Source organism: Staurois parvus, unplaced genomic scaffold (genome assembly GCF_062004578.1).
Source record: "Staurois parvus isolate SC_StPar_1 unplaced genomic scaffold, SC_StPar_1.0 ptg000575l, whole genome shotgun sequence".
NCBI lineage: Eukaryota > Metazoa > Chordata > Amphibia > Anura > Ranidae > Staurois > Staurois parvus.
This window is the reverse complement of record NW_028318371.1, coordinates 6,713,500-6,737,361: the sequence shown is the minus strand read 5'-3', so window position 1 is coordinate 6,737,361 and position 23,862 is coordinate 6,713,500. Positions and strand designations below refer to the sequence as shown.

General features: G+C 44.1%; 1 protein-coding gene across 1 annotated transcript; it reads right to left on the bottom strand.

Annotated features, from left to right (window-relative positions):
• Window positions 1-6,957: 6,957 nt before the first annotated feature.
• On the bottom strand, window positions 6,958-22,828 carry LOC149450400 (beta-1-syntrophin-like). The gene is made up of 3 exons (XM_089692011.1): window positions 22,437-22,828; window positions 8,484-8,691; window positions 6,958-7,017 (listed from the first exon to the last, which is right to left on the bottom strand). Exons 1-3 carry the CDS (start codon window positions 22,826-22,828, stop codon window positions 6,958-6,960), a joined length of 660 nt encoding a protein of 219 aa, XP_089548137.1.
• Between the last annotated feature and the right edge of the window lie 1,034 nt (window positions 22,829-23,862).

The window sequence follows — 23,862 nt, the reverse complement described above, 5'->3', positions numbered from 1 at the left end:
ATTGTCAACAACAGTGTCCATATGATTGTTATAAACAGTCAAAAGAAAAATCCATATATGAGTTCCTTCAAACGTGCAAACTTTGCTTTATCGTATAATATCCCGTGCTTCTTAACAAGTATTTGGTGCGAATAACTTGCATAAACGTGCTCCATCCAGCGTCATGACATCAAAGCTCCTCACGATGCTCGATGGTACCATACTGACACAGGCTGGCAATTTTAGGATTTTCACCTGGGAAAAAGTTCTGGAGGACACATTTTGTGTACAAAGCAGTTTTAACATAGAGTAAATGTGAGTGCATTACTTTTATTAATAAAAATGATTTTTAAAGGGTAATACACTATGATTTGATGTATTCCTCTATAATAACCACCGTGGAAGGGGAGTTTATCGTCTGAGTGGAGAAGGACCCCAAACAGCAGGATACCGTCCCATCCACACTTTGGTCCATTTAAAGGGACACAAGCGCTATATGACCTTACTTAACGGTTTGTTCATATATTGGAGGTGAGAGCACAACCGGGGGGGGAGCACGTTTATGCAAGTTATTCGCACCAAATACTTTTTAAGAAGCACGGGATATTATACGGTAAAGCAAAGTTTGCATGTTTGAAGGAACTCATATATGGATTTTTCTTTTGACTGCTTATAACAATCATATGGACACTGTTGTTGACAATCATCATTGGTTCATTCACTTTTTCATTTATTTTGATATATAACTAATAGTAACTGGATGCACAATTACATATATTTATAGTCATTTATATATTTGGATATGCATTAGAAATATTAGTGATTGGATACACATATTATGTTTGAAGTGAAGCGCGGCACATTGTGGGTTTTTGTTTTTTTACACACTAGTATGAGCATGTGTTAGGTGCAGGCGATTCACAATCAGCACTTGGTAAGATTTATTACTCACATAGCAGCTCACAAGCCTACACGTGTTTGTTCTGTAGCCCTGACACACTTCTTGTCCTAGGGTGACAATGCTGCTCTCCATAGTGTGACAGTGCGGTGATCTGTCATGTTGGTAAAAGGATATTATGCTACCCAGGATCCTCAACAAGGCAGGTTAAGGGGCTCCAGGGAGTTTGTGTAATGCAGAGGAAACTGGCTTTTCAGTTTCTTCATTGTTTCATAAAGGTCCATTTTGGGACATGGAGCCTGGAAATGTCAAAGTGATCTTGGTGGGAAGAAATCTGCAATCCTGGGACTAGATTTTAGGAATAGCCAGAACACGGATTATGCAGGTGGGTTCTGGGCTTTTTGTAGAGACAGGACCAGGGTTCTGGGCTCTATCCTCCCGAGGAATCCAGGTATGTGCAAGGGAGAATCCAGAGGAGTGCATATGTGCATTGGAAAGGACAGAGTCCAGAGCCTGAGGATCAGGGCAGCAAGGGGCTGCCAGCTGTGTGGACAGTGTTGGCGAGGAAGTGGTCTATGGGGGACTGACGAGGGTCTATAGTGGAAGGCCTGAGCAGAACTGCTGTACATAAGCCAGGAGGCTGAAGAACTATTTTGTTACAAGTGCAAGCCAGGAGGCTGGATTGGTTGTCTTCTGTTGATGTGGCAAACATACATTGTATGGACTTTTTTTTTTCTTTAATAAAAGTTGGCCAAGAAACTCTAAAACAACAATTTCTGGTGTGGATTCTACTTGCTGGTGAGCGCTACCCTGAGCTAAACAACCCCCAAACATTACAATAGATATAGTACATTGAGTGTTGTCACCCTAGGACAGGAAGTGAACATGATTACCAGCTTAACATAAAAACTAGATAATCCTAATAAAAATAAAACAATGGCAGCCACCAAATCTAAAGATTGGTAAACTGGAAAAGATTTTGTTCTCGGATTTAGATACGCTTCAACTTCTGTGGAAACATAACAAAAAAGGAGCAGAGAAATCGCTCAGGGACTGTTATAAATGGGCAAAACCTTTGGAAATTACGTGTTCATAAAAAGCAAATAACAATAACTGTACAAAGTAAATACATAAACGATGTCTATCAACACCTAGACTGTCCATCTTCCATATTAACAGGAAGCATTCACTGGATCCATCTGTCTTTACGGACATCCAGCCAATCCAACCGCCAACGCTAACAAGTGTGATGCTCATTAAATCTGCATTGGCTCAGCTGAACAAGTCGTCTCACCATCTACACTTACTACTGTACCTCCCCAGAGAACGATGTACACGGCGTGACCCAAATCAGAGCCCAGAGTACCTTTACCTTTACACGTGCCCCCAATATCGGAACGGACACCTTCTTGTAAGCACCGTGCATGGCCCCTTAAGACTTTAAAGGCCCGCTTTAGGGAAAATATTGTATTTTGGAAAATGTAAGGTCAGTGACTGTAGAGATAGTATTCTCGGTACACAATAACCGACTAAAAAGTGTTTCCAGTGTTGGGCCTTAAAAAATTAACTCCTGAAGGAATTAAAAACATAAATACAGATCCATCCTTGCATGTCTAAATGCCTGTATTCACTTCTCCAATGAAACAGTATTGAAATGTGAAGTAAATCTCTTTTTGGTTCCTTAATTTCCAGCTTTTCTGCTCCTCCCCGACGAATGCCCAATTAGTGGGCGTCACTAACATTGATCTCAGACACAGCATAGCTGCCACAATCCCCTGTTCACGGAGTGTGACTGGCAAAGGGGGCTTGTCAGCTACAGTGGCCCTATCCTCAGCCTCCCCCGATTCCTAAGTGTAACAGTAAAACCCCAAATTCAAACAAACCGACTAATTACACTTCCCAGGAGACTGTGGCATATTTGATGTGTTCAGTGCTTGCTGTTAAGTGGCAACATTCAATGAAAGCTGCATACGGAGTCCCCTCTTTAATCGCATACATTGCACAGAAATGACAAATTCCAGTAGGTGGCAGAGAAAGGTCTCCGCCTAAGCAACTGATCATAGTTTAAAGTGGACCCGAATAACAAGCAGACAATCAGCACATTAAACAGATAGAGCAAGAACACGATGACGTCAAACTACTAAGATTTTAACACGAACGTTCAGTCCCAGTTACAGGGGATGGACACAATTATGGAAACACTAGGTAAAAGAACAAAATCATTAGCTCCTATAGTGTTGGACTGCCTTTAGCATCCAAGATGGTCTGAATTCTCCTGGGAATTGACAAATATAAGTCTTGGGTGGTGGATAATGGAATCTGATACTACTCTTCATACAAAAATCCTTCCAGTTCTCGCAGAGATGCCAGAGGCGGAAAATGAGCCCAAATCTCGTTGACCATAATGGCTCTATGATATGGAGGTCCGGCGACTGTGGCGCCCAGGGAAGGTGTGAGACTTTGTCTGAATCCTCACCAAACCGTGATTTGACAACGCCAGCTGTGTGAATTCGGAGCATTGTCAGCTTGGTAAATGGCGCGGTCTTCGGGAAACAATGTCTGCACCATGGGGTGCACATAGTCTGCCAAAATTTGTACATAGTCACTGGCAGTGACTATCTTTCAAGGTGACAATGGGACCTGCAGAATACCAAGATATGGCTGCCCAGACATCGTTTTCCCAGAAACTGTATATGCCGCCATAACCTTTGATATTGTACCTCGTGACACGGCAAATAAATTGGCAACTTCAGTCACAGAGGCACCAGCTAAGTGGCACCAACAATTTGCCCTCTTTGAAGCTCAGTAAGCTCTGACATGACTCCATATTACTAGCTGCGCACGCAGTAAATGAGGGATGTGAGGCTTTCCACCTGTTAGCTAGGTGTCTCATCACACAGCGGAAGCAAAAGAATGTTCCGTCACTTCCGCTTTCAACGCAAACCATGTCGTCACTTTCACACCTGCAAATCATGAAGTGTTTCCATATTTTTATCTAACTCCTGTACTTCTTTCTTTTTTCAATTTTTCTTTTTTTTTTTAGGAGAACACACCCCATGCATCTGCCTTCCTCGCTTAGGTAAGAATGACATCCTCCCCACCCCACCTGAAGCCCCCTAGGATACCAACATCATGTATCCCAGGTGGCTTTGAGGCTATGTACAATACGCTGTGCATGTGCAGTGGAGTGTAAAGTGAGGTGCTGCGCTAATAACTAAACTATATGTAAATCCCAATGTGAATAAGTGGTGAACAGTAAATAAATGAGTGAACAATACTATAATACCCAGTGACTATATTAACAGCATAAGTGACATAAACCCCAAACTAAACATCTACACCGCCTCTCCTAAATGGGTGAAATCAACATAAAAAAATCTATAAATACAATAATTAAATACACATACATATAATGAATGCCGTGGTACTGAATATGCGCCTATTACACAACACCAGTAAATACATATCATGTGGTGACATAAACGCATGTATGCTTTACATTCCCAAAACCAACTGATGTGAAAGAAATGGCAGTGATCCCACTAAGGGATAAGAAACAAAGTGAATCAGTGAAACCACTCCTTGTGGTAAACGTACAAAAAGGGAAGAGGAATCAGATTATAAACGCATGTATACCTACATGCTCAAGGATAACTGGTGAATAAGAACAATAGCAGTGATCCCACTAAGGGACAAACAAAGTGAATCCGTGAAACCACAAATTGTGGTACTTGTGAAAAAAGAGAGAAGTCAGGCTCACTGCCTGTAAATCACTAACAATCACTAAATGTACACAATTGTGACCCCCCTACTGGGGATAAGTGAGCAGAAAACATCGGCTATAGTGCCTATAAATAATGAAGGGATTTGTAACCCCAAATGGGGGTTCTGAATAAGCAGAGAAATAAGTGACGGCAAACAGAGCCTCACACTCTCCGTGTATCCACAAACATAGATAAACATGGATAATCCACCAATCAACATGAACAGAAAAACCAAAACACTAAATTATTAATGTGTCCTAAAAGGTGAAATAAATGTCCAATCTATAGAAGGTGTCCAGAACCATCCAAATGGTGGAGGTGTTCTGTAGTCCTGTGATCACCATAAATGTGCAACAGGATACTATAAATCCCACTCTAGGTGCAATGGCCCCTCACCTCCATGCGGTGACCCTGCAGGGTTAAAACACCTTATGATAATCAAACACCACCGGTCTGGAACCCGGACTCTCTCCAACGGATGTCAGGTCCACCGCTGTGTCAGTTCCCTCTCTTGTGGGCAAGGTCCCGCGTGCAGCCTCCTCTCAGTGGTCCTAGAAGTGATTCCTCAGTTGGGATGAGATAGCGATAACTTCAATCTTAGTTGGATACCAGTCAGTGACTCAATCGATAAGACAACTTGTAGATATTGTGAAGTTTGTTCAGTTGTGTTCAAAATAATAGCAGTCAGACATCACTAACCGGATCAATCACTGTTTTTGGTAGAAATGATATTTCTACATGGCAAATAATTTCCTAGCAGGTGTAGTAGAGTAATAGAAATCCAACAGACCCAACAGTCATGACATGCATGCTGCTGATTCTGTGTCATTGAATCACTCATTGAAAGGGGCGTGTTCAAAATAATAGCCGTGTGGAGTTCTATTAGTGAGGTCATTCATTCTTTGACAAACAGGTGGCAATTATTACCCTTATTTAAGGAAGGAAGGCAGCAAATGTTGTACATGCTGGTTACAGTGCATTTCTCTCTGAAATTCTGAGAAAAATGGGTCGTTCCAGACATTGTTCAGAAGAACAGCGTACCTTGATTAAAAAGTTGATTGGAGAGGGGAAAACATATAAAGAAGTGCAGAAAATGATCGGCTGCTCAGCTAAAATGATCACAAATGCTTTAAAATGGCAACTAAAACCTGAAAGAGGTGGAAGAAAGCGAAAAACTACCATTGGAATGGATAGAAGAATAGCCAAAATGGGGCGGACTCAGCCAACAATCAGCTCCAGGAAGATGAAAGAAGGTGTGACGTTCCCTGTGAGGACTGTCACAATTAGAAGACGCCTATGTAAAGCCAAGCTATCTGCAAGAAGTCCCCGCAAAGTCCCACTGTTGGGAAAAAGACGTGCTGAAGAGGTTACAATCTGCCAAAGAGCACATTGACTGGCAAAAGAGAAATGGGGCAACATTTTGTGGACTGATGAAAGTAAGATTGTTCTTTTTGGGTCTAGTGGGCGGAGACAGTTTGTCAGACGACCCCCAAACACTGAATTCAAGCCACAGTACACAGTGAAGACCGTGAAGCATGGTGGTGCAAGCATCATGATATGGGGATGTTTCTCATACTACGGTGTTGGGCCTATTTATCGCATACAAGGGATCATGGATCAGATTGAATCCATCAGAATACTTGAAGAGGTCATGCTGCCTTATGCTGAAGAGGAAATGCCCTTGAAATGGGTGTTCCAACAAGACAACGACCCCAAACACACCAGTAAACGTGCAACATCTTGGTTCCAGACCAACAAGATGGACGTTATGGAGTGGCCAGCCCAATCCTTGGATCTTAATCCAATAGAAAACTTGTGGGGTGACATCAAAAATGCAGTTTCTGAGGCAAAACCAAGAAATAGAGAAGAACTGTGGAATGTGGTCCAATCATCCTGGGCTGGAATACCTGATCACAGGGGCCAGAAGTTGGGTGACTCCATGCAACACAGATGTACAGCAGTTCTCAGAAACAGTGCGATTACAACCAAATATTCATGAAGTCATTCAAAGGAAAGCAAAATCTTCAAACATTTCTCAGTTTATATAGTGAATGTTTGAGTTTGTGAAGAAGAATACAAACACTGCGATTTTTTTGAACCGTCTAATATTCACTTTTCTTCAATTTTTTTAGAGGAACAACACAAATTTGATGTATTTTTCTTCATGTTGTGATTTGGAATAGAATGTGTCGTGTTCCCAATGCATTTGTGTGGATGGAAATAAAAGCTATTAGAAGGATTTTCAGCTTTATTCACTTTTTTCAACACTCTGCTATTATTTTGAACACAACTGTATATTTCACCTTTTAGGACACGTTAATAATTTAGTGTTTTGGTTTTTCTGTTCATGTTGATTGGTGGATTATCCATGTTTATCTATGTTTGTGGATACACGGAGAGTGTGAGGCTCTGTTTGCCGTCACTTATTTCTCTGCTTACTCAGAACCCCCCATTTGGGGTTACAAATCCCTTCATTATTTATAGGCACTATAGCCGATGTTTTCTGTTCACTTATCCCCAGTAGGGGGGTCACAATTGTGTACATTTAGTGATTGTTAGTGATTTACAGGCGGTGAGCCTGACTTCTTTCTTTTTTCACAAGTACCACAATTTGTGGTTTCACGGATTCACTTTGTTTGTCCCTTAGTGGGATCACTGCTATTGTTCTTATTCACCAGTTATCCTTGAGCATGTAGGTATACATGCGTTTATAATCCGATTCCTCTTCCCTTTTTGTACGTTTACCACAAGGAGTGGTTTCACTGATTCACTTTGTTTGTTATCCCTTAGTGGGATCACTGCCATTTCTTTCACATCAGTTGGTTTTGGGAATGTAAAGCATACATGCGTTTATGTCACCACATGATATGTATTTACTCGTGTTGTGTAATAGGCGCATATTCAGTACCACGGCATTCATTATATGTATGTGTATTTAATTATTGTATTTATAGATTTTTTTATGTTGATTTAACTCATTTAGGAGAGGCGGTGTAGATGTTTAGTTTGGGGTTGATGTCACTTATGCTGTTAATATAGTCACTGGGTATTATAGTATTGTTCACTCATTTATTTACTGTTCACCACTTATTCACATTGGGATTTACATATAGTTTAGTTATTAGCGCAGCACCTCACTTTACACTTTGGATTGACCATTTCTGGTATATGGTTAGGTACTAGCAGCTTTAGCCACAGGTTCACCTAAGCGCAGGAGGACTACGAATATTGTCTATGCTCAGTGGAGTGTCATCGGGAGCTGCTTGCTAGGACCTGGAAGAGAAAGCTGGCTCCAATGATGGCGGCACAAGGCCCTGTGGGTTCCGCTTTCAGCAGATTACTGCAGGGCAATGCTGCAGTTGATGGCTGGGTATGTTATTTAAGTTCACCCCAGCACACAAGGTAGGAGGGGGTTTAGAGTAAAATTAAACCTGGGGGGGTTAAGTTCCACTTTAACCTGTTGTCACCCAAATAACACATATTTGCAGCCGCAAGGGCAGGCTTTAACACCCACACATGTGCGTTGTTGGGCAGCCAATGTTTCTGTGCTGAGAACAAGCTCACTGCAAGCTCCCAGCACAGACACTGGGCTGTCACAGACAGCTCTCGGCCCTCACTAATAATCCATAGCCAGTGGAACGACTCCTGATCATGTGACCACTATGACAGCAAAACACAGTAGTCACATGATCGAAAATCTTCCCGCCCCCCAGGCACTCAGAACTTTGTACAAGGACACCGGAGTAGGCGGAAAAGGGTTAAAGGGACTTCAGATGAGACATTTTTGTGGTCATTTAGCTCGTGAGATAAACAATATAAAGCCAAAGACACAACAAACTGACCTTTTCTGCTAGCCAGCCCATGTGCCGAATTTCATGACTTCCAGAGATTCCGTTTTTTCCCAGCTGAGTTTGGACTTCGGCCATCACCTTGGGAAGAAGTTCCATCACCGCCCCGTGAATTGCGTTGAACCAGGTCTGGGCCGCCGCAGGATCTTTTGCTCGCAGCACCGCAGTATGCTTGGCATCAGGTGAATGCAGCTCTAGATGTCTGCAATACAGAACACATGCGTTTACAGCGGGAAATCCCAGGATCTTCTTAGAATCCCCTGTTCATAGCTCTGGATTTTTAGGATATTTTGCCACACACAGTTGAATAAAAACTGTACATCTTTGGACTAATCTCCAGACAGATATAACAGACACAAATGAATGCAACTCTGTATTCATGAACCCCTTCTTCCCAGCCTTTTAAGAGATAGTAACACCGGAGCATCGTTACCTGCTTGCTCAGCTTCCGCACCATGTGATCACTGTGATTGGATTATTAGATAATTGGAAGCCCATCCTACCAGCTTCCAATTGTCAGTGACGGTACTGTCAGAGTGCTGGGGGCATGCTGCCAACACAAAACAGGTATGTGTATACGTGGAGGCACAGAATACGGCCAATCTCTGTGCTGCCACATATATACATACATCCGACAGGAAGGGCTTAATAAATCTTGAAATGTGTGTTTTTTAATGCCACTAGTGGAAGTGCCTGAAATTGATTTGGTATCAGCCTCTTACTATGCAGCAGCACTGGAAGAAGAAGGGGCAGAACCGAGAGCCAATCAGGTGTGCTGCATGCACATGTACCAACATAGAACATACTGATAGGAGAAGAGAGCAAAGAGATGACCTAATCAGTCTGCTGCTGTTGTTTCACCATCCAATCAGACGGTTGGGGGTGAACAGAGGACACCACTGTATTTCCTAACTCTGGATCTTCTGGTAACCGGCTCTGGCATCCAAGACCTGGCTTCTGTTTTGAATACGTTCCCGATCTATTTTATTAATGGATTACTTTACAGATTCGCAGGACTCGCAGTAGGATTTCCATATACCTGGTGAGCTGACCTGTCCATCCCTTACAGGGACCCCGGTTACCTTTCCATCACACACCAGAGGCTACAAGATCCAGGCACACTCAGTGAGGGATTCTACTCCATTCCTGACCAGACCTTGATAACCTTCAGTGACATCAGGATATTTACATATAAATGCGCATTTTATCATGCGCTCTGGTGAGTGCGCATTCTTATCATTTTTGACTGCACAAGCACCAACTTCCAGTTGAATACAGGATTCACGTTTTATGACACCAGCTATCATATGAACTATTTTATACAGTGATTGCATTTTATTGGTCATTTTTGTCTATATATTTTACCGCTGCACTATAATATAATTTGTCTGTTTGAGGTTTTATTGGTTACCTGAGTGCTTAGCAGCTTTTAGTGCACTTGCAACTATATATTATTTATCGGCATGAAGCCTCCTCAAGTCCCATTGTTGGAAAAACGACTGGTGCTGAAGAGCTTACAATTTACCAAAGAACATATTGACTGGCAAAAGAGAAATGGAGCAACATTTTGTAGGCTGATGAAAGCAAGATTGTTCTTTTTGGATCTGCTGCAGACAGTTTGTCAGACGACCCCCAAACACTGAATTCAAGCCACAGTACACTGTGAAGACAGTGAAGCATGGTGGTGCAAGCATCATGATATGGGGATATGTCTCATACTACGGTGTTGGGCCTATTTATCGCATACCAGGGATCATGGATCAGATTGAACACATCCAAATACTTCAACAAGTCATGTTTTTTTTTTTGAACAGCCAAATATTCCTTTTTCTTCACTTTTTGTAAAGTAATAACAAATTTGAAACATTTTTCGTTTTGTTTTGATTTGGAATACACTGTGCAGTACACTCGTGGAACATCTACAAACTACGGTATCTAAAAATCTCCACAGGTGACACTTTAAAAGCCTCTACAGGTTACTAGTTTATAGTGATGCAGGAGGTCTGGTGCTGGAATTATTGTTCTTGTTCTGACGTTCGTGGCGATACCTCACATGTATGGTGTGATCACCATTTACATATGTGTGCTGGATTTACGTATGTGTATGCATTTGCACATGAGCACGGGGGTAGGGCCACTTTAAAATGTGTTTTTAATTATTTATTTATTTTAAACTTTTTTTTAACTCTCCCTTTTTTTTTTATAAATTAACTTTATTGCTATCACAAGGGATGTACAACATCCCTTGTGACAGCATGGGCTATGACAGGTCCTCTTTATGGAGACATCTGGCTCTATCAGACCCCAGATCTCTCCTCTGGCCTCCAATGCAGCTGATCAGACACATATGGGTCAGCACAGTAGCTGGTCGCCAACTGCCCAGTAAACACAGAACCAGAACCAAAATTGACAAAATCCTTGTTGCTTCCATTTTGTGATCCCACAGAGAGGGAGGAACTACATCAGCTCCTTTCTCTGTGTGTATTGAAGTCGGTGCTGCCGGTTGGAGCGGTCCCAGGATCCCCAATGGAATGAGAGAGCCCAGGAAAGGAATTGGTGGCGGGGAGGGGGGCGGGCATCCCTCCTCCTGTAGAAGAGATCGCAGTCATAACTGAAGGCATTGTTTTATATATATATTTGGAAATGGTGGTCCAGGCATCCTGCAGCCACATCATAGCCAGCGTGGTGGGAAGAACCATTGTTTGAGATGAGGAAGAAGGCAGTCAACCCATCCAACCTGGTTGGCTGGAGAGCAGTAAAGCTGGCTATACACTAGTAGATTGTCAAACGTTCATCTGCAAATCCTTTGTACATGTGTTGACCGTGCGAACATCCGACTTCAAAATTTCTCTTCCTTTTAACACTCAGTTTTGGAATGAAATGTAATTTCCTGAACAAAATCCGCATTCTCTGTTAGAAGGTCATTTATTTAAAGCAATCTTCCATCCTGATCCTTCGAATTTTCTCATCACTACATCTGAAAACAAACATCGATTTGAACCCACTACCCTTTGGAAATTCAAATCAACACCCAAAAAGAACATTTTCCAACGAACATCCTGGTGTATGGCCAGATGCATTCACCATCTCGTTTACGATGGTTTGCTTGGTGGTGAGCTCCACCAATAGCTATCGGTATTCCAAAGCAATGGATCATAGCACACATGGATGGAGCAATGTGCAATCCTACCAGACTGATTGCTGCTACAGGCTCCTTAAAGGGTTGCTTCACCTTTCCAGAAAGAATGAACAGAATGAGAAGGTGAACAAACACTTGAAGTAGTTACTCCAAGCGGACCCATTTTTTCCGGTGGTGGTCAACTTGCTTAATACGAAGAGCCTCAAGTGCAGTCCTTGACATTTTAAAAGGGTCGCACTTAAAGAAGAACTCCGGGATAGGCATAACAATCACCCATTAGTACACCACCCTACACAAAACACTAAACAGATAATAAAATGTTGAGAAGCTTTACCATTTAGGAGAAAAGTCTCATTGAATTTTCATGACCTCATCTCTGTAATTCAAAAGATAACAGTATCTTCTGCACCAAGGAGGAGGAGTAACAGCCGTGATTACATCATATCCTCTCCTCTCTCTGCAGTAAAAGGAAACTACAGTTCCCATCAACCACAGGGAATTGTAGCGAATGTGGGCGGGTACACTAGGCCTGTACATGTTGAATGTATCTGAGAGTCTCGGTCTTCCCACCACTGCAAGTGGGGCTGAATTACATCACTGCTTCCTGGAGAAAGAACTACAGAAGGGATGTGCCAAGACCAGTGGCATAGCAGCCACCGCTCTTACAAACAGGAAACCAAGGAAAATTAACGGATTGAATTGAAAATGAAAAGATTATTTCACAGCAACTACTGAATGAACCAGAAGATGGAAGACATATTCAGTGAAGGTAGGAAATCAGCAAGGACATGTAATGAAGGTTTTGCCCAGAGTTCTTCTTTAAGTAAAAGTGGGCTATGGATTGTAGCTGTAAGCTCCAAGGTCCTGTCTCAGGAATAGGCAAGGCAGCCATTTATTAATATGTGACAGGACCATGGAGGTCAAGCTGGTAAAATGACAATAAAGATTTTCTAAAGACCTCTTGTTTTGTTGTCAGGGGGTGGCTGTGAGATGGTCAGAGAGTGCGGACATGATACAAAAGATGGTCAGAGACTGTGGACATGAAGCAAGACATGATCAGAGACTGTGGACATGATACAAGAGATGGTCAGAGACTGTGGACAGGATACAAGAGATGGTCAGAGACTGCGGACAGGATACAAGAGATGGTCAGAGACTGCGGACATGAAACAAGACATGATCAGAGACTGCGGACATGATACAAGAGATGATCAGAGACTGCGGACATGATACAAGAGATGATCAGAGACTGCGGACATGATACAAGAGATGGTCAGAGACTGCGGACATGATACAAGAGATGGTCAGAGACTGCGGACATGATGCAAGAGATGGTCAGAGACTGCGGACAGGATACAAGAGATGATCAGAGACTGCGGACATGATACAAGAGATGATCAGAGACTGCGGACAGGATACAAGAGATGGTCAGAGACTGCGGACATGATACAAGAGATGATCAGAGACTGCGGACATGATACAAGAGATGATCAGAGACTGCGGACATGACACAAGAGATGCAGACTGCATTTTTACAAATAAAACTTTAGCCCAAAATTAAAGCGAAGCTAACCTCTCTCTCTTAATCAACATTACCTATTTTTAATCCTTTTACTGCTAGATAGATAGAATATACCTTCCTATTTACTTGTTTTAAACTTTTTTGTTCACATTTCTTGAGTTGCTTCCGGTTTCTGGGCCATTGTGATGTCATAGATCCCAGGAGTCTTCATGGGCATTTTTTTCCTTTCATCTGGAGGAGAGGAGTAGGGACTTTCTCACCCAAGCACATCCTCCTGTTTGCATGCCTGAGCTAATGGCAGATGGATTCCAGGAAGTAGAAGCTACATGAATCTTCTGCACTTACTCAAGATGGCCACAGCTGGAAATCTAAAAAGGTGTTTCTCAAAAGTGATTTCTCAACAAAATAAAGCAAGGAGACATAGATGGATGGGTGGGCTTGCGGTGAATATTAAAAATGGATGAAATCGCGCTCTCAGTTTATGGCGCTCAGATACAGTTTAGTTCCACTTTGAACTTTTATGCAGATCAGGGATTCTAATTTTAGAGTACTGAAGACAACAGATCAGAAGAACAATCAGGTGACTTGCAATTTTAGAGAAACTCCGTACAACTTTCCTTTAATTATCATGAAAGTGAAAAGGATCCAGTCTGCAATAAATAGCGTATTTCTCCAAATCCAATAATAGACTATTTCTCACTAATTCCACCTCCACGTCCCTCTGACCCCTCCCACCTGCGATCTCTGAATTTCAGCGATATGACTTTCCTGCGTCTTCATATTAAAAAGAAATGGTCCAGGTAATCCCCGAGTTGTATGCATTCCCAGACCTCATCTGCCAGATGTCATTACAGTCTATGGGAGTTTTTACTGTGTCCCAGGTAATAGCTGTGATCCCAGATAGCTGCCGCCGAGCAGCTCCCATCACCAGCCTAGAGAACAGAGAACCGCAGAGAATTTCTCCCAATTGATTGCTAGAGAGCACGAATGGATCGCTATTTCGGGGCTTCAGACATAAGACCTCCGGCGTTCTCTGATTAGTATGTTCGCTGCATCTGAGGACAGTTGTTGGTAACGGGGAGACACAAACGGACCGTCTCGTTCTCGGCGTGTCATGCACTTGGCCAGGCAGAAAAAAGCCTGAAATGTTTTCCAAATCCTTCACAGAGGCGCCTCCACATGAGGGCAAGTCAAGGTTGTCCATTTATTTGGGATTGGCGACATGCCTGCTTAACCACCAGGGGACCGCCCACAGTACATTTACTGCGGCAAAGTGGCCCCTGTAGGCACGATGACGTTTATAAACATCATCCTGTTTACATGGTAAGGGGCGTGTGCGACCGCCCTGCCCGCGGCACCGATCGCGGCCGCGGGTGTCAATTACTGGGTCCCGGCCGGTGATTAGCCACCGGATCCCGGCAATTACCGGCAAACACTGACACGAAGCACAGCTGCAGTGTTTTCAATGCAGCTCTGCTCCCTGTCAGTTTCCAGCACACTGTTCCGGAGAGCAGAGCTCAGCTTTCCAGGACAGTGTGTTCCTGTGAAGAACACCCCCCCCCCCGCCCACTACTAAAACACTCCCTTCACACAGTTAACGCTTTGATTGCCTAAAAATGTTAACCCCTTCCTCCCCAGTGCCATTACTACAGTGTCAGTGCTTTTTTTTTTGCACTGATCACTGTATTGGTGTCACTGGGGATGTCAGTGACCCCAAGTCATTTCCCCCCAGTGTCAGAATGTCCGCCGCAGTCCCGCCATAGGTTACTGATTGCCGCCATAAGTTACTGATTGCCACTATTATTAGTATCCAAAAAAAAAATTCAGTTCTGTACCGCCATTTGTAAACGCTATAACTTTCACGTAAACCAATTAATTTACACGTATTGGAATTTTGTTTTAGCAAAGACATGTCGCAGAATACATTTTGGCATAAATGTATGATGAAATTTGATTTTAATTTTTTTACTAGACATGTTTTATAGCAAAAAGTCCAAAATATTGTTTTTTTTCTCAAAATTGTTGGTTTTTTTTTATAACGCAAAACACAAAAAACGCACAGGCGATCAATACTACCGAAAGAAAGCCCAATTCATGGGGGGAAAAAGGATGTAAATTTCATTTTGGTGCAGCGTTGCATGACCGTGCAATTGTCAGTTAAAGTGATGTAGCACCATAACACAAACCGCTTATGTAGCTGCTTCCTGACCGCCCTATAGCATAAATACTGCTACAGGGCGGCACAGGTGTGCAAAATCACATATATATACACACACGTGATTTGTACTCCCGTGGTTTTCACGCCCCTCCCAGATAGCATCAGATTGCCCATCAGTACACCAGTCATCACATTTAACCCCTTGATTGCCAGGAACACGCTCATACACAAACCTCCATTGTTAGTATAGTGTCTGAACGGATCAACATCTTTGATCAGATCAGCACTTAACCAGCATTCACATTAGTAAAGCGCCCCCAAAAAATGCAGCGTTAACGGGATTAGCCCGGGATTTGCACACAGGCCCGTAGAGCCCCAAGTATCCTTCCAGACGTGCTTGCAAATCCAGATTGGCAGCCCACAAATTCTGCAGCACCCGTACTTCCCCCATTCACTGCCCAACCTGGAATTCAGGTGGAAATTGCAACTTTAACTACTCCCCTTTATTTTTTGGAGCTGTTTTTCACAGAAGATCTGTATGCATTGATTGTGGAACAAAGCATTTTATATGCACAAACATTTATCGCCGCCAACCCAAATTCAAACCTTGCCAGACCATTCGCAGGGAAACTCATTACGGTTTCCGAATTAAATTTTTTTTGGGACCTAACCCTCAACATGGGCATTACTAAAAAAAAATGTTTCCAAAAACCTCTGTGTAAATACTGTGTGACATAAAAAATTGCAACAACCACCATTTTATTCTCTAGGGCTTCGGTTTCAAAATATAGAAAATATCTGGTGATTCTAATTATTTTTCTGGCAAACATTACAGATTTTTAGATGTTGGAGAGAAGTGTCAGAATAGGCTTGGTCTTCAGGTGGTTAAAGGAGAACTACAGCCAAAGCTCTTTTGGCTGCACTTCACCTATGGATCACAGGACTGCAGTTTGTTCTGCACTTTCTAGGTACACCTACGTACTGGAAGTATGATGTAAAAAAAAAGTTTCCAATACTTCTCTTTTAAATAGGATTCCAGGTATTGCTATTTTATACAAAGTTCCAGCTTGGATCAGTGTATCTATGCATACATTACCTGGACAATCCTCCTAGAAGCTGGAAATCACTGAAGTACACACCAGTACCCCACTTTCTTCTGGGTCCCATTCAGGGTATCCAGCCTTATGCATTGTGAACACAGGAGGTAAGTCACTTAGCATGGGCACCATTCAGAGAATGCTTTGCATTTTCTGAATGAATGCAATGTGTTCTATGATTGGACGACTGGAGGGGTGAGGTGGTGACGTCACCACGTACGGCTCTTGTACAGCCATATGTATGAAGCCAAAGTGAACATGTTGCTGTGTCCTGCATGGACAAACTCAGGTTCACTTCAAAGAGGCCCAGGCGTACAAGAGCAAATAGCAGAAGTGCCAGGAGGGGGGTCTGACGCATATACACTGCTCAAAAAAATGAAAGTTACACTTTGAAAACACATCAGTTCTCAATGGAGAAAAATCTCCTGCTGGATATCTATATTGACATGGACTAGGTAATGTGTTAGGAACGTAAGGATGCCCCATCGTTTGATGGAAATGAAAATGATCGACCTACAGAGGACTGAATTCAAAGATACCCTGAAAATCAAAGTGAAAAAATGATGCAGCAGACTAGTCCATTTTGCTAAAATTTCATTGCAGCAACTCGAAACGGTCCTCAGTAGTTTGTATGGCCCCCACGTGCTCGTATGTATGTCTGACAACGTCAGGGGAGGCTTCTAATGAGCCGATGATGGTGTCCAGGTGTATTTCCTCCCAGATCTGGACCCGGGCATTACTGAGCTCCTGGACAGTCTGAGGTGCAACCTGGCGGCGTCAGATGGACCGAAACATGATAACCCAGAAGTTTTATATTGGATTTAGGTCAGGTGAGCATGGGGGCCATTCAATGCCATCAATTCCTTCATCCTCCAGGAACTGCCTGCATACCCTCACCGCATGATGCCGGGCATTGTCGTGCACCAGGAGGAACCCAGGACCCACTGCACCAGCGTAGGGTCTGACAATGGGTCCAAGGATTGCATGCCGATACCAAATGGCAGTCAGGGTGCCATTGTCTAACCTGTAGAGGTCTGTGCGTCCCTCCATGGATATGCTTCCCCAGACCATCACTGACACACCACCAAGATGGTCATGTTGAACGATGTTACAGGCAGCAGAATGTTCTCCACGGCTTCTCCAGGCCCTTTCACATCTATCACAGGGTGAACCTGCTCTCATCTGTGAAAAGCACAGGGTGCCAGTGGCAGACCTGCCAATTCTGGTGTTCAATGGCAAATGCCAATCGAGCTCTATGGTGCCTCTATGCTCTTCAGACTGTGCTGAGAGACAAAGCAAACCTTCTGGCAATGGAACGTATTCATGTGCCATCCTGGAGGAACTGGACTGCCTGTGCAACCTCTGTAGGTTCCTGGTATCGCCTCATGCTACCAGTAGTGAAAAACAGTCAGAAAAGATGAGGAGGGAGATGGTGACAGTCTGACAAATTGTCTATTTGGACAGTGATATCAGTTAGCAATCTCAAAGGAGGACTCAGTACTATTTAAAAAAATATATTGCTTCTTCATTTGTAAAGTAAAGATCTGGTATACCATTTTTCTTGTTTGGGGTTTGATTGTTTCATGAGTGAATACATCTTTACAGGCTTTTAAACCCATGTTGCCTATTTATGATATACTGTACCAGTGTTTGGCACCCAGGGTGCCATCTGGGCTCCCCAGGATGTCACAAACATTGGACCCACTTTGTCCTGGATCAGTGTCATAAGCTGTCATGGTGCAGATGAACTGGCCACCAGCCCAATAACAACCAATGGCACTCTAGGGCCAGGATGCACGGCACCATTCATTATTATGGTGGTGGCAGCCAGCCTGCCAGCAAACCATGACTCTGACCTATGGCAGGCACCATGCAGGGCCACCCCCAGCTTTCAGGAGAAGATGGAAGTCAGTCTCCTCCACTTTCTGCTCTCGGCTGTGCTACTGGAGCAAAAAGGTAGGGCTCTGAAGTGAAGAGGGGACTGTGTGACTGGGAGGGGTTCTCTGATTGGGAGGGCTGCGTGATGGGGGATTCATGTATAGGGGGTCTTTTATGCACAAGAGTGACAATGCTTTGATGGGGGCTCTTGTGAATAGGGGGCCTCTGATGTATGGGGGGCCCTGACATGACAGGGACCTCTAGCATTAAGGAAGGGGTGACTTTGATGTGATGAGGGGGCATTTGACATGACTGGGGAATTCTGATATATTGGGGGTCTCGGATGTGAAGGGGTGACTCTTATGAGATGGGGTGGGTCTCAGATGTGAAGAAGTGACTATGATGAGATGGAGAGGGTCTCTGATGTGAATGGGTGACTCTGATGAGATGGGGGGGGGGGGGTCTCAGATGTGAAGGAGTGACTTTGATGTGATGAGGGGGCATTTGACATGATTGGGGAATTCTGATATAATGGGGTTCTCTGATGTGAAGGGGTGACTCTGATGAGATGAGGGCAGGGGTGTGATGGGGGGGGACGTCTGACATGATGGAGGCACTCTTATGTGATGGGGGTCTCTGATGAAAAGCGGTGACTCTGATGTGATAGGGGGACTTCTGACATGATGGGGGTCTCTGATGTGAAAAGGTGACTCTGATGTGATGGGATAACTTCTGACTTGATTTGGGAACCCTGATGTGATGGGGGTCTCTGATGTGATGGGGGTCTCTGATGTGATGGGGGAACTGTGAAGTTCATATCATCAAGGTGGTTGTCTGCATCATCCCAGGCATGGATGTCACATTGATAAATAACACTTACAGTACATTTTTACACTGAGATGCCGACATTCTGCATAGTTTTAAAGGGAGCCGCGACTGAAACAACGTCAAGAAATACTGGGATACGCCACTTATCAATGGGACTTGGAGTCTTGAAACCCCCCCTACATAAAATTGCTCTCACGGTCCAAAAATAACCTTCAGTGCCCCCAAAAAACTTCTGCTTTTTCCTATTTTATTTCATTTCCTGTTTACTACTTTGAAACATGTTCTGAGAAAACACCCAAATTCATCAAATATTTGCATTATAAGAAAGGATATCAATCACAGCCTGGACAAGTCAGGAAAAGGGAACATTCAACCCAAGTGACTGACATAGACAAGCGGAGGTGGTTGTAGAACCCGGAATGGCCGCAGATGAACTACAGGAGAAAAAAATAACGGAGCCACAACGGGGGGGGGGGGGGGGGGGAGGGGGGTTGAGTTTAGCACATACGGTTACAGGATAAAAATAAGTCATTGATCAAAACTTTCAGCAAAAATATATAAAGTTCTCAAAAGAAAAAAAAAAAATACAAAAATAACCCTTCAGTGCCCCTAAATAACTTCTGCTTTTTGCTAATTTGCTTAGTTTCTTTTTTTGTTTGAGAAATCGCTGAAATTCATAAAATGGTTCTACTGCCAGAAATGACCACTTCTGAGTTACTTCTGACAGGTGTTCCTGCCACCAATACAAAAATGGTGATGGGGAGAGAGCTTCAGCACACAGCCTGTGATTGACAGCCTCAGCTCTGTTCTTGTGTTCTGTGTGAAGGGGGGGGGGTCCCTTCCCTTCCCTACAATCAGCTCTCACAGCTCTTCTCACTGAGCTCTGAAGAGTAACTTCAGCTCCATGCCCCCTGTTTTCTGAAATCTCAAACAAGCTTTATTAATTCTGCACTATGAACAGCTGTAGAGAAGAGGGAGCTGCAGATAAACAAGTACAACGTATGTAGGAGGATTTGTTTCATCTCTGTGTATCACTGGGTGTATGTAAGGGTTTACAACCACTTCAAAAACAGAATCTAAATATGGAATAAAAACAGGGAAGATCGAGTCAATGGTTTGCTTTTTCTTAATTGACCTAAAAAAGGAAACATAACACACTTTGTTTATTTTACAAAATGAGACTTTCCAATGAACAGCTTATTATCAAACACAAAAGTTCAAACACTATTATGTAGAATTAATGATGTCATTTATCAAAACTGTATTACAATGAGCTTCAAGATGAACTAAAAGAACAGGAAAATAAATGATATAATTATCTGCAGGTGGCACTTACCCCCCCATGTCCCCTACACATACATGGAACCCCCTCATCCCATGCCACAGGTGGTACTTACCCCCCCATGTCCCCTACACATACATGGAACCCCCTCATCCCATGCCACAGGTGGTACTTACCCCCCCATGTCCCCTACACATACAAGGAACCCCCTCGTCTTATGCCACAGGTAGTACTTACCCCCCATGCCCCCTACACATACATGACACCTCTCCCATCCCATGCCACAGGTGGTACTTATCCCCCCATGCCCCCTACACATACATGGCACCTCCACCATCCCATGCCACAGGTGGTACTTACCCCCCCCATGTCCCCTACAAATACATGGCACCTCCCCCATCCCTTGCCATAGGTGGTACTTACCCCCCATGTCCCCTACACATACAAGGAACCCCATCATCCCATGCCACAGGTGGTACTTACCCCCCATGCCCCCTACACATACATGGCACCTCCCCCATCTAATGCCACAGGTGGTACTTACCCCCCCCATGTCCCCTACACATACATGCCCCCCATCCAATCGGTGGTACTTACCCCCCATGTCCCATACACATACATGCCCCCCATCCAATCGGTGGTACTTACCCCCCCATGTCCCCTACACATACATTACACCCCCCATCCCATGCCACAGGTGGTACTTACCCCCCATGTCCCCTACACATACATGCCCCCCCATCCCATGCCACAGGTGGTACTTACCCCCCCATGTCCCCTACACATACATGCCCCCCATCCAATCGGTGGTACTTACCCCCCCATGTCCCCTACTCATATATGCCCCCATCCCATGCCACAGGTGGTACTTACCCCCCCATGTCCCCTACACATACATGCCCCCATCCAATCGGTGGTACTTACCCCCCATGTCCCCTACACATACATGACACCCCCCATCCCATGCTACAGGTGGTACTTAGCCCCCCATGTCCCCTACACATACATGCCCCCATCCAATTGGTGGCACTTACCCCCCCATGTCCCCTACACATACATGACACCCCCCATCCAAATCGGTGGTACTTACCCCCCATGTCCCCTACACATACATGACACCCCCCATCGCATGCCACAGGTGGTACTTACCCCCCATGTCCCCTACACATACAGGCCCCCCATCCAATCGGTGGTACTTATCCCCTCCATGTCCCCTACACATACATGCCCCCCATCCCATGCCACAGGTGGTACTTATCCCCCCATGTCCCCTACACATACATGCCCCCCATCCAATCGGTGGTACTTACCCCCCCATGTCCCCTACACATACATGCCCCCCATCCAATCGGTGGTACTTACCCCCCCATGTCCCCTACACATACATGCCCCTCATCCAATCGGTGGTACTTACCCCCCCATGTCCCCTATACATACATGACACCCCCCATCCCATGCCACAGGTGGTACTTATCCCCCCATGTCCCCTACACATACATGCCTCCCATCCAATCGGTGGTACTTACCCCCCCATGTCCCCTACACATACATGTCACCCATCCAATCGGTGGTACTTACCCCCCCCCCAATGTCCCCTACACATACATGACACCCCCCATCCCATGCCACAGGTGGTACTTACCCCCCCCCCATGTCCCCTACACATACATGCCCCCATCCCATGCCACAGGTGGTACTTACCCCCCCATGTCCCCTACACATACATGCCCCCCATCCCATGCCACAGGTGGTACTTACCCCCCCATGTCCCCTACACATACATGACACCCCCCATCCCATGCCACAGGTGGTACTTATCCCCCCATGTCCCCTACACATACATGCCTCCCATCCAATCGGTGGTACTTACCCCCCATGTCCCCTACACATACATGACACCCCCCATCCCATGCCACAGGTGGTAGTTACCCCCCCTTGTCCCCTACACATACATGCCCCCCATCCCATGTCACAGGTGGTACTTACCCTCCCATGTCCCCTACACATACATGACCCCCATCCCATGCTACAGGTGGTACTTACCCTCCAGGGTGACCTCCCTGCCCGCCCTCGTCACGTGTGTCATCCCGGAGGTCGGTGCCAGTGACGGGAGAGGATGGCGCCCCCGACAGAGGGAGTGGGTGAGGTCGGCGGCCAGCCCGCGGAAGATGTTGGAGATGAGGACGGGCATCTTGTTCTCCCGGCCCCCCTTCATGGATCCCCAGCCCGCCCGGCTCCACCACCCGCACCGTCCGCTTCTGGTTGGCGATGGCCTCGGGCTGGGGGGGCTCGGAGGGGCCCCGGAACGATCCATTGGTCACCCCGTTGTCCCCGGACCGGTCCGCGCTCAGCACCGGGGAGACCTCCGACAACTTCCCCGCAACTGTGTACCAACCGTCCCGGAGCAGCACCTCCACCCCGCCTTCTACCGCCATCCCTCCATACTGAGCACACCGACGACCAGCACGGAGGAGGAGACACACCGGGGAGGATGGACGGACACCGACACCCCACCGGCACCCCGCCCGCCGGACACACAGGGGTTAATGAGGACAGCCGGGGATGGCGAGCCGGCGGAGCGGGGCTGAGCGGGGGAGACCTCTAGTGTGAGAACATGGGTACTGCAGGCGTGCGCTGGAACTACAACTCCCCACCCACAGCACACACCTGTCATCGTATGGAGAGGGAGGGGATTGTAGTCCTGACCTGCACCAATCCATACACAACACAGGACACACGAAACTTTTTTTTTACACTAAAACGTTTTTATTTGTATTTCTTTTAACACTAAAACTTTCTTTTTTACTTAACACTAAACTTTTTAAAAAAAATTTTTTAACATAATAATGTTTTATTTTTTTTAACACTAAAACTTTTTGTAATTTTTTTTAACACTACAAGTTAAAAAAATAACATTAAAACATTTTCTATTTTTTAACACAAAAACATTTTTTGTTTTTATTTAGTTTTTAACATTAAAATTGTTTATTTTTAACCCCAACACTTAAAAAAATTATTTTAACACTACACATTTTTTATTTTTTAACACTTTTTTTATTAACAAAAAATATTTTTTCTTTTTTAACGGTAATACATTTTTCATTTTTTAGCACATAAACCATTTTTTGTTTTATTTATTTTTTTAACACAAACTGTTTTGTGTAAAACTAAAACATTTTTAGCAGTAAAACTTTTTTTATTTTTGAAAACTTAACCTTTTTATTCTTTAAACACTAAACAAATTTTATTTTTTTAACAAAAAAAATTGTATTTATTAACATATTTGTTATTTTAATAACAATAAATATTTTTTTATTTTAACAGTAAAACTTTTTTTACACCAAAACAGGTTTTTTATTTTTTAGCACAAAATAATTTTTATCTTTATTTTTTTAGCACTAAAATTTTTCTTAACGATAAAATATTTTTATTTCTTTAATACTAAAACTTTTTTTTATTTTTTAACAAA

Bases quoted from the DNA above. Each gene is read 5' to 3' on its own strand.
- LOC149450400 (XM_089692011.1), bottom strand. From the start codon at position 22,828: ATGGCGGTAGAAGGCGGGGTGGAGGTGCTGCTCCGGGACGGTTGGTAC. The intron at 8,692-22,436 runs GTAAGTACCACC...TCTGTATTGCAG, and splicing joins CAGGGAGGTCACCCTGGAGG to ACATCTAGAGCTGCATTCAC. The intron at 7,018-8,483 runs GTCAGTTTGTTG...CCACAAACATAG, and splicing joins TGGGCTGGCTAGCAGAAAAG to ATAAACATGGATAATCCACC.